Genomic DNA, 12,816 nt, shown 5'->3' on the forward strand with positions numbered 1-12,816 from the left:
CTTCAAGCAATCAGGTGGATCTGAGGCAATCATGAGCACAGAATCACCCAGACTGGACAGTTTAGCAGAGTCTGTGCCCTCGATCGCCTCAGATTCCTGTTCTTGGCTGACAGGAGTGGAACCCGATGTGTTGTTCTGCTGTTGAAGCTCATCCACCTCGAGACTGGATGTTGTGCGTTCTGAGATGCTTTTCTGCTCACCACGGATGTAAAGAGTGATTATATGAGTTACTATAGACTTCCTGCTCGAACCCATCTGGCCATTTTCCTCTGACCTCTCTCCTCAACGAGGCGTTTCCACCCCAAAACTGGCACTTACTGTGGTTTATTAGGTGTTCCTAATAATAATTGGATGGCGTGTGTGTCTGTGTGTATATTTATATATATATTTATATACACACAGTGTGAAGAGCCCCAGAGTAGAAGGAAGAGACGTCAGCAGATTAGTGTGTGTGTGTGTATGTGTGTCACACTCCTCACTCTCGGCTGGCTCCAAGACATCTCCAGAATCTCTCCGTGTCTCTGTATGATCCTCACACACACACACACACACACACACACACGTGCGCGCCTCGGGATGAAGAGTGCACACACACATCGTCTGTGCGTCCTCGTCCTCCTCGTACTGAACACCGGTCCGGGTGAGTACACACTTACTTCATAAACTATTTGATAGTCTGAAATGGTAAAGGTTTGCGTGTTCGTGTGGAACTGAGAGTGCGACGTTAATCCGGTAATCGCACTGAGAAATCCCTCACCGTGTGGAATTATCAACTACAACGCTCACAAGGTCTCTCTCTGTGTGTGTGTGTGTGTGTGTGTGTGTGTGTGTTACCTGATGGAGTTAAATAAAATGACAGAGATTTATTTTCAGTAAACTCAACACTGGTGTAGAATACATCACTGAATTAATTCGACACTGTACAGGACCATGAACACGAGCGTGGTGACTATAACATGAACAATTACATAAAGCAAAAAATTAAAGTCTTACGTGTTAATTCAACACTGTATTGATAATTCGAGGTGTTAATTCTACACTGTATGATTAATTAATACTAATGTGATCATATTAATGTGATCATATTAATGTGATAATATTAATGTGATAATATTAATGTGATAATATTAATGTGATCATATTAATGTGATAATATTAATGTGATCATATTAATGTGATCATATTAATGTGATAATATTAATGTGATCATATTAATGTGATCATATTAATGTGATAATATTAATGTGATCATATTAATGTGATAATACTAATGTGATAATTGGACCTAGTAAAAGCTCGTTCAGTTCGATCAGTAAAGTGTGCATTGTGAATAAATAACCAGGAAGTAATTTCAGCACTGTTTGGATAATTCTATTCTTTATGTACTGAATTAACTCTGTGTGAGTCATTCGAGGTGTTAATTCAACATTAGAAAAGAAGACTTTATGATAATTAATAAATAACCGATACGTGTTCATTCGACGCTGTCTGATTCATATTCACATGTTGGGGGTTAATTCAACTGTGTGTGTGTGTGTGTGTGTGTGTGTGTGTGCTTTCTTTTAACATATTCTTTTTTCCTCTTCTTCTTCTCCACCCTTGCTACATGCCTCCTGAAGCACGTGAGTCACGAACTGATTTCTGTCTCTCGGTTTTAGAATAAACGTATTATAATGTGATGATTTCACCGGCCGGTTAAACAGCACTACTCCACTAATCATGATGTAGAGATGATGTTTGTGTGTATGAATATTCTCATGAAGGCTCTCAGTTCGGGACCGTTACGCTCTCATATGGTTGTAGTGCTTATTGTATTGTAAAGTATTCAATGTCTCTGCAAGGTCAAAGAAAAACAGACATAAAGGGTAAAGTGATGCAGTACTGACCCGGTTCTCACAGTGGAGTCTGGGTTCTAGTATAGTACTGAATTATTATTAATATGATTATTATTTAATTAAAATGTGTTCTGTGAGTGGAAAGTACACAAATAAAAATCTCTAATAGCCGGTACGAAGCCAAAAATAATATTGAAGACATAGTAGTAATAATAACAATAAGCCTGATATTTAAATGGCTAATGAATCTATACTGAGATAATAAACGTTCAAGAATTCCTGAATTCCTGAAATCCTGAAATCCTGAAATCCAGCTACACATCATGGGTTCTTTGGGGGTGTTTTTGGAAAATTGCTGGCTGGAGCGTTTTGTTTTTTTGTTTGTTTGTTTGTTTGTTCGTTTTTTGTGCTGATATGAAAAAAAGCGGCTCACGTGATGTGCACGCTGTAACCATAGCAACCGCCGATCAGGTATCAGCTAACTCACTTGCCTACAGCTGCGTGTTCTCTAGATTAGGGTTCTTATTATCAGTAATGAAGGTGAAGTAAAGATCAGTGTGAACACACACACACACACACACACACACACACACACACTGTTATTTTAGCTGGTACATTAACGAGGAGATATTTTCAGTCCAGAAATGTTAATCTCAAATATTCACTTACAAACTAGACTCGTTTTTTCACCTGCACGTTGTCCTCCATGTTTGTTTTTTTCCGTTTGCAACGCCACCTGAGATCTCGACAGCACTCACCACTTTTTGTGAAAAGTTGTTCTTTTTTAAAAACTTTCGTAAACTCGAATGTGAGCAAAAACATAGATGGCGTCGTGTTTTTTTTTTTGTTGTTTTTTTTTTAAAAAAGCATCCATATTCCCGGTGGATTAGGTGGATACCTGAGCTGCAGTTGTGGAAAAAGAGAAAGAAAGGGTTGAGTGTAGGATTGAGATCCATAACAAGGTCCATAATGATGACTACAGTGAGGGAAAAAAGTATTTGATCCCCTGCTGATTTTGTATGTTTACCCACTGACAAAGAAATGATCAGTCTATAACTTTAATGGTAGATTTATTTGAACAGTGAGAGACAGAATAACAACAAAAAAATCCAGAAAAACGCACATCAAAAATGTTATAAATTGATTTGCATTTTAATGAGGGAAATAAGTATTTGACCCCTCTGCAAAACATGACTTAGTACTTGGTTTAAAAACCCTTGTTGGCAATCACAGAGGTCAGACGTTTCTTGTAGTTGGCCACCAGGTTTGCACACATCTCAGGAGGGATTTTGTCCCACTCCTCTTTGCAGATCTTCTCCAAATCATTAAGGTTTCGAGGCTGACGTTTGGCAACTCGAACCTTCAGCTCTCTCCACAGATTTTCTATGGGATTAAGGTCTGGAGACTGCCTAGGTCACTCCAGGACCTTAATGTGCTTCTTCTTGAGCCACTCCTTTGTTGCCTTGGCCATGTGTTTTGGGTCATTGTCATGCTGGAATATCCATCCATGACCCATTTTCAATGCCCTGTCTGAGGGAAGGAGGTTTTCACCCAAGATTTGACGGTACATGGCCCCGTCCATCGTCCCTTTGATGCGGTGAAGTTGTCCTGTCCCCTTAGCAGAAAAAAAACCCCAAAGCATAATGTTTCCACCTCCATGTTTGACGGTGGGGATGGTGTTCCAGGGGTCATAGGCAGCATTCCTCCTCCTCCAAACACGGCGAGTTGAGTTGATGCCAAAGAGCTCCATTTTGGTCTCATCTGACCTCAACGCTTTCACCCAGTTGTCCTCAGAATCATTCAGATGTTCATTGGCAAACTTCAGACGGGCATGTATATGTGTTTTCTTGAGCAGCGGACCTTGCGCGCGCTGCAGGATTTCAGTCCTTCACGGCGTAGTGTGTTACCAATTGTTTTCTTGGTGACTATGGTCCCAGCTGCCTTGAGATCATTGACAAGATCGTCCCGTATAGTTCTGGGCTGATTCCTCACTGTTCTCATGATCAATGCAACTCCACGAGGTGAGATCTTGCATGGAACCCCAGGCCGAGGGAGATTGACAGTTCTTTTGTGCTTCTTCCATTTGCGAATAATCGCACCAACTGTTGTCCCCTTCTCACCAAGCTGCTTTGCAATGGTCTTGTAGCCCATTCCAGACTTGTGTAGGTCTACAGTCTTGTCCCTGACATCCTTGGAGAGCTCTTTGGTCTTGGCCATGGTGGAGAGTTTGGAATATGACTGATTGATTGCTTCTGTGGACAGGTGTCTTTTATACAGGTAACAAACTGATATTAGGAGCACTCCCTTTAAGAGTGTGCTCCTAATCTCAGCTCGTTACCTGTATAAAAGACACCTGGGAGCCAGAAATCTTTCTGATTGAGAGGGGGTCAAATACTTTTTTCCCTCATTAAAATGCAAATTAATTTATAAAATTTTTGACATGCGTTTTTCTGGATTTTTTTGTTGTTATTCTGTCTCTCACTGTTCAAATACAACTACCATTAAAATTATAGACTGATCATTTCTTTGTCAGTGGGCAAACGTACAAAATCAGCAGGGGATCAAATACTTTTTTCCCTCACTGTAGATGAAAACAGAAGAAAAGGCTGGTTTCTAAGGAACGACTGACAGTGTAGTGTAAATATAAAGACAGACAGGAAGTTTGTAAGTAGATGTACAAGCTGGAGAGATGGAAACCTGGTCAGGGACCTGAAAGTACTGCACCTCTGCTTCCTGGATAAGGGGAACTGCAGAGGAACTCCTTGCTCACCCTGGGATCCAACACTGCTCCTCAAGTCCACCAGATACTGAAGTCTTCCATCACAGCCACCACATCATCCACAGAACAAGGAGCCACTGGCTTGATAATGAAGATACAGGTTGCTTTTATGATCAAATTGATAACTCATTTGAAAAGGTCTACTTTTTGGGAGGTGATCTTACAGAAGGTTTCGGTCTCAGGCGGAAAGCCACATCCAATCACTTGATTGGATCTCAGAAAGCTCACTATTGTGACAGCCCATGTGATGCTTTTGTCTTCTGTAGCAGCCCAAGAGCCCTACACAGACAAACAGACAGACAGACAGACAGACAGACAGACAGCAGCTCCTCTGCTAAACCGATAGAAGTAACACACTACCATAGGACCTGGTGTCTATCTGTCTGCTGTTCTTGCAGTTGAAAGATGGCTGATATCTCTGGAAGATACGCTGGAAGAGGGTGAGGTAGGACGTTTTTAGGAATCTCTCATGTTCTGGACTAGCCTGTTCTCACTGTGCGTTTGTCTTCTGGTGGTAGTCCAAAGTGAGGTTCATAGACTAGTGACTGGTCTATGAAGGCTCTACAGTGACTGGTCTATGAAGGCTCTACAGTGACTGGTCCTGGTCTATGAATGCTCTACAGTGATTGGTCTGGACTGTTGGACTGGTCTATGAAGGCTCTACAGTGACTGGTCTATGAAGGCTTACAGTGACTGGTCCTGGTCTATGAAGGCTCTACAGTGATTGGTCTGGACTGTTGGACTGGTCTTTGAAGGTTCCACAGTTACTGGTCTATGAATGCTCTACAGTGACTGGTCTAGACTGTTGGACTGGTCTATGAATGCTCTACAGTGACTGGTCTAGACTGTTGGACTGGTCTATGAATGCTCTACAGTGACTGGTCTATGAAGGCTCTACAGTGACTGGTCTATGAAGGCTCTACAGTGACTGGTCTGGGCTGTTGGACTGGTCTATGAATGCTCTACAGTGATTGGTCTGGGCTGTTGGACTGGTCTATGAATGCTCTACAGTGATTGGTCTGGGCTGTTGGACTGGTCTATGAAGGCTCTACAGTGACTGGTCTATGAAGGCTCTACAGTGACTGGTGAAGGTTCGCCACATTTGTGATGCGAATTAAGGAGCCTCACACTGTGCTGATATTCTCTCAGAACCCACTAGAGTGAAAATCGTAATTGTTTTATTTTGTGAAAGAAACACACAAATTACAATTTTTATTTATTGAAGTATATATGATGTTATTTATCCGTTTATAGTTACATGTAATGTTGTGGAAACAAGTTAGTTCCTGCTCTAATAAGATAAAAATCGCACCTTGTCATCTTCTGTTACCGAGAAACCGCAAAGAAAACCGGCGTAAACTCGTCTGTCCTGAAGATGTGGGAAAAATTCAGAAGCGCCGTGGTATAAAGGTGGATAATTGTGTGACTTAGCGAAGTGTTGAGACGACCTTCGTTGATGAACCCCAGGATTAGCTAGACCATAAGGCATAATGAGGAACTCGCGGTGTTCCCAGTGGTGCCAAAAGTGCTTTTACACTCATCGTTATCATGAATACGAATGAGGCTGTAGGACCTGTGGAGGTCTGGTTCTGTTTAATAACTTGAATAGAGGAGAACTGTGTGTGTACTCATTCTTCTGTGTTTTTCTCTCAGTTCTCATGGTTCCATACCGAGAATAAAGTATATATGTTTTTCTTCTCAGGACTGTCGGACTTTGCACCGTATTTCCATGACAATGGGAACATGGCGTTGTTTAGCATCTCTGAAGACACACCAGTGGGTGAGGGACACATGTATTCTTCATACACACTCATGGATACACACTCTGTATTACAGGGTTAATCATTTACCCTAAGATTAGCCGTATGCTAATGGATTATCGTTGTGTCAGTCATGTATGAGGGTTATAACGAGGCCGATCACTCCCTAATCCATGTAACAACACTTCCCTGTGTCTCGTTCTCACGTCTTGTACATGAGCTGCAAAACACTTTGTTTTATCTTCAGAAACCTAGAACGTGTCAACAGCCGTATGGTACTTGGAGAATTTGTAATGAATTGTAAGCTGAAAAATGAGAGATTAACAGTGTTCTGTAGCAGTGTTAAAGTTCACAACATAAGAACGAAGAGTTCTTACTTCAGCAACGTTAAAATGAATAACAGCGAGAAAAAATATCCATCGAAATAAGTCCTAACTTTAGCAGCAACGTTGAATTTTGCTCTAGTTTTAGAAAACGCTTTTAAACATTACATTTGTTTTAGTTGTAGTGTATTTCAGTCAGTTGGTTATTGTTCATTTTAGTTTAGATGTAGGTGATGAAACACAGCAGCGATTTTAGTCTCTAAACTCGAATGATTTTAATCAAAGAAAAATTTATTTCTTTGTAGATTTTACAGCGTGTTCTCCAATATGCACATTGCCATCAGCTGCTTTGTGAAGGTTCTGTCCTTCTTTGCAGTGTGTGAGCTAAATTAAAGTCCTAATTAAACTTAATTAAAGTAAATGACTTTCAATGAAAATCACCGAGTATGCCATTTCTCTCTAGATAGCGTTATATTAACCTAAAGACGGCTTTACGCCGTACGTTTTCCGGCTCGATTCGACCCAGACTGGGATCACGTTCTGGTGACGAAATCATGCGGCTTTCACACCGAGTGCTAATCACCTCAGTCCATCTCACAAGAACATGAGAAGGTAGTGTGTGTTCGCTCTCGGTAGCTGATTTCAGTCTCCAGCCGACACACTGATGAAGTGCAGATGGAAAGCAAGGTGTTGATGAGTTTATTACGTCAAACAACAACACACCAACATATATGTGTGTATTGAGTGTAAAAGTGTTGGTTTCTGTGCGTGTGTGTGTGTGTGTGTGTGTGTGTGCTTTAGGATCTCAGGTGTTCATTCTGAATGGGACAGACCCGGAGGGAGACGAGGTCTGGTACGATATTAGCTTTGAGAACGGCTCTAAAGAGTACTTCCGGGTCGAGCCCAAATCAGGACGAGTCACTCTGATCCAGGAACTGGACCGAGAGGTGAGACTCAGATATAAAACTAACATACATCAAACATACATCAAACATACATTCTGTACTCAGATATGTGCTGCGCTCCAACATGGACTATACTCACATACGATAGATATAAAAAGTCTACACACCCCTGTTAAAATGGCAGGTTTTTGGGATGTAAAAGTAAGATAAATCATGTCAGAACTTTTCCCACGCTCAGTGTGAAATTACGACGTATAGAAATGAAGTGAAAAACAATCAGAAACATTTTAGGGAAAAATAGGAAAAAAAATCTGGTTGTGTAAGTGTTCACACCCTTTTATAATTGGGGGTGTGGCTGTGTCCAGAATCAACCAATCACACTCAATCTCATGTCCAAAAGTAATTATCATACAACCGTGATCAATGAAATTATTCTGATGAACCCTAAATGAAGCCCGGCTGTTTCTGTAGGAGTTTCTTCGCATCTTCTTGGTTTCATCCGACTGCTGGAGCCAAAGAGCTCATCAAGCATGAACGGTATCTCACTTGTCGAAAGATATTGATCGAGAGAGCAAAGGGTTATAAAAGAATTTCCAAAAATTAGCTGTACCATGGAAGGCCATCATCAACATGTGGAGAAAATGGAGCACCACGGTGACATCACGAAAAACAGTACGTCCCTCAAAAATGTATAAACAGACAAGACAAAAACTTACCAGGGAGGCTGTCGAGAGACCTACGGCAACAGTAAAGGAGCTGCAGGAACATCTGACGAGTACTGAGTACTCTCTGCATGTGACAACAATCTCTTGTATTCTTCACATGTCTGGGAAGATTAGCTGGGATATGGGGTAGGGCGGCTAGACTGAAGCCACCTTTCTCACAAAAAGCTCAACTATGTGTTATAGTCTGATGAGAAAAACTCCAAAAGGTATAATAATTCCATCATTCCAAAAGGTATGTTTGGTGCAAAAAGAAGCACATCTTCAAAACAACACCATCCCCACGGTGAAGCCCGGTGGTGGCGGCATCATGCGTTCGTGCTGCTTTTCTTCCACACAAGGTGGAAGGAATCATGAACAGCTATAAATACCAGTCGGTTCTTTAGTGCAAAACCTCCAGGTGTCTGCTAGTAAGCTAAAGATGAAACGGAACTTCACCTTTCAGCACGACCCGAAGCACACATCCAAATCAATGAAGGAACGGCTTAACCAGAAGAAGATCAATGTTATTGAATGACCTGGCCCGAGCCCAGACCTGAAAACAGCTACAAATCTGTAGGGTGACCTGAAGCATGCTGTGCGCAGGAGATACCCTCACAGTTTGATGGATTTAGAATGTTTTTGAAAGAAAGAGTAGAAAAATATTACCAAGTCAAAATGTGCCACGCTGATAGACTCAGCCAAAAAGATTGAGTGGTGTAATAAATGGTAAATGGCGCACTTATATAGAGCTTTTATCCAAAGCGCTCTACACTGTGTCTCATTCACCCATTCTCTCACACACACACACCAACGGTAGCAGAGCTGCCACACAAGGCGCTAACTTGCCATCGGGAGCAACTTGGGGTTCAGTGTCTTGCCCAAGGACACTTCAGTATGTGGAGTCACGTGGACCAGGAATCGAACCCCAATCCTACGATTAGTGGACAAGCCGCTCTACCACCTGATCCACAGCCGCCCAAGTAATAAAATCAAAAGGTGCTTCAACAAAGTATTAGATTAGGGGTGTGCATACTTATGCAACCAGGTTATTGTACTTTTTTTTCCCCTATTTTACTTTAGTATATGTCAGTACAGTACAGTTCTCAGTAAAGTGCATGTTGACATATACTACATGTCTCACTATACTATACTATGCAACATATAATATTATAACTTGTACTATGTGAAAAGTACTAAAGCATGTACTATACTCCAACACGTACTATACTCCAACATGTACTATACTCCAACACGTACTATACTCCAACACGTACTATACTCCAACACGTACTATACTCCAACATGTACTATACTCCAACACGTACTATACTCCAACACGTACTATACTCCAACACGTAATATACTCCAACACGTACTATACTCCAACATGTAATATACTCCAACACGTACTATACTCTAATGTGTACTATACTCCAACACGTACTATACTCCAACATGTACTATACTCCAACACGTAATATACTCCAACACGTACTATACTCCAACACGTAATATACTCCAACACGTACTATACTCTAATGTGTACTATACTCCAACACGTACTATACTCCAACATGTACTATACTCCAACACGTACTATACTCCAACACGTACTATACTCCAACACGTAATATACTCCAACACGTACTATACTCCAACACGTAATATACTCCAACACGTAATATACTCCAACACGTACTATACTCCAACGTGTAATATACTCCAACACGTACTATACTCTAATGTGTACTATACTCCAACACGTACTATACTCCAACATGTACTATACTCCAACACGTACTATACTCCAACACGTACTATACTCCAACACGTAATATACTCCAACACGTACTATACTCCAACATGTACTATACTCCAACACGTACTATACTCCAACACGTACTATACTCCAACATGTAATATACTCCAACACGTACTATACTCTAATGTGTACTATACTCCAACACGTACTATACTCCAACATGTACTATACTCCAACACGTACTATACTCCAACACGTACTATACTCCAACACGTACTATACTCCAACATGTACTATACTCCAACACGTACTATACTCCAACACGTACTATACTCCAACATGTAATATACTCCAACACGTACTATACTCTAATGTGTACTATACTCCAACACGTACTATACTCCAACATGTACTATACTCCAACACGTACTATACTCCAACACGTAATATACTCCAACACGTACTATACTCCAACATGTAATATACTCCAACACGTACTATACTCTAATGTGTACTATACTCCAACACGTACTATACTCCAACATGTACTATACTCCAACACGTACTATACTCCAACACGTAATATACTCCAACACGTACTATACTCCAACACGTAATATACTCCAACACGTACTATACTCCAACACGTAATATACTCCAACACGTAATATACTCCAACATGTAATATACTCCAACACGTACTATACTCTAATGTGTACTATACTCCAACACGTACTATACTCCAACACGTACTATACTCCAACACGTACTATACTCCAACACGTAATATACTCCAACACGTACTATACTCCAACATGTAATATACTCCAACACGTACTATACTCCAACACGTAATATACTCCAACACGTACTATACTCCAACATGTAATATACTCCAACACGTACTATACTCTAATGTGTACTATACTCCAACACGTACTATACTCCAACATGTACTATATTCCAACATGTACTATACTCCAACATGTACTATATTCCAACATGTACTATACTCCAACATGTACTATATTCCAACATGTACTATACTCCAACACGTACTGTATTCCAACACGTACTGTACTCCAACACGTACTATACTCCAACACGTACTATATTCCAACACGTACTGTACTCCAACACGTACTGTACTCCAACACGTACTATACTCCAACACGTACTATACTCCAACACGTACTATACTCCAACACGTAATATACTCCAACACGTTTGGTCTTTATGATGTTTTTTTGTTTCATGTCCAGGTTGAAAATGAAATTGTGGTGTTGGTCAGCATCACTGATGGCAGGAATAAGGTAACACTGCTGGACAGATGTTGCATTCCACTATTTATGACAGATGTTGAGGTTTTTTTTTAAGGATTTATCTTTATTTAATTTGACTTATGGAGCTCTAATGTTTTGAAATAGCATTTTATGGTACTGAAAATGGGCTTATTGTAAGTCTCTGTGAGGTCTTTTTAAAATTTAGAAAGTTTAATAGTGAAGTCAGTGCAGTGTTGTGTCTAAACCTTGATCACAAACATGGCTGCTATTGCTACAGGCTAGTGTTGACATTAGCTAGCTAACTACCTGGAGACATTCCTGTAACGTAAAGACAGTGATTAACTGACCTGGGCTTTACAATTACACTGTGTATGTTACAGAGCAATAATTTCCATATTTAAATTCTGTGTGTTTGAGTATTGCTCTCTCCACAGTGTAATAAAGGTCACTGCAGGGCCGATGTCTGAGATGCAGTTTGTTTTTATTTCCTCAGGTGGTGGAGAAAGTGCGTGTGTTTGTCTCAGATGCTAACGATGAAAAGCCTGAGTTTCTCAGCCTGCCCTACATCGTCAACGTCCCTGAGGTCAGAAACCTTATATTCTTAACTTCATGCTATACTGAAACACTTCACCTGATAGACTGATTATCTGTGCATTCATACCTTAAAGCTAAAGGGGCGGGGCTAGAGAACAGAGCTTTCATCACGGCTACGTTTGGAAAGGAAATGGTAGGAAGTTCACAGTTGTAAAGTGAAAGACAATAAAGTTGACAATTATATAGAAATTCTTTGCTATTTTACTGTGTGTTTAGTGAAATGAACAACATAAAGCAAATATACAGTTCTCAGTGCTCATAAATTTACACACCCCTTGCAGAATCTGCAAAATGGTAATAGAGCCCCTTGTTTGTCCTACCCACTGTTCTTCAGAAAAATCCGATCATCCTGTTTAAAAGTTTACACCCCCCTGGATCTTAATGTATTGTGTTGTCTTCTTGAGCATCAGTGAGCGTTTGCACCGTCTGTAATAGTTGTGTACGAGTCCCTCAGTCGTCCTCGGTGTGAAAAGACTGATCTGAACATCATACAGTCGCTGTTGGAAAGATCTCAGATATGTAGAAGATGCCGGAAAAGTAAAGAATGTGCAGGACCTGGAGGATTTTTCTGAAGAACCGTGGGCGGTTTAACTGCTCAGGACGAACGAGGGACTCGTGAAGAACTCTCACAGAACATAAACACATCACGTCGTGGATCATCCAGTTAACGACACACGGTATTAAGAATCAAGGGTGTGTAAACTTTTGAACTGGTTCATTTGTGTAAATTGTGTCTTGTGTTCTATATGTAAACATCTGTTATGTGAAATAGCTCCTTCAGGGCAGGACTACATAAAAAATAATGCAATTTTAATGATTCCTTTTCAATTATTAACATTTTGCAGATTCAATAAGGGGTATGTAAATTTAT

General features: G+C 40.6%; 1 protein-coding gene across 1 annotated transcript in view; it reads left to right on the forward strand.

Annotated features, from left to right (window-relative positions):
- The first annotated feature begins 6,022 nt into the window (after positions 1-6,022).
- Positions 6,023-12,816, forward strand: part of LOC128617399 (cadherin-related family member 1) — a 26,779-nt gene continuing 19,985 nt past the window's right edge. Inside the window, exons 1-4 of the mRNA XM_053640496.1 lie at positions 6,023-6,394; positions 7,499-7,644; positions 11,331-11,381; positions 11,845-11,934. Of these exons, the coding sequence (XP_053496471.1) occupies positions 6,301-6,394; positions 7,499-7,644; positions 11,331-11,381; positions 11,845-11,934 (381 nt within the window). The 5' untranslated portion in view covers positions 6,023-6,300. The remainder of the gene's footprint in view (positions 6,395-7,498; positions 7,645-11,330; positions 11,382-11,844; positions 11,935-12,816) is intronic.

This window comes from Ictalurus furcatus, chromosome 13 (genome assembly GCF_023375685.1).
Source record: "Ictalurus furcatus strain D&B chromosome 13, Billie_1.0, whole genome shotgun sequence".
NCBI classification, from domain to species: domain Eukaryota; kingdom Metazoa; phylum Chordata; class Actinopteri; order Siluriformes; family Ictaluridae; genus Ictalurus; species Ictalurus furcatus.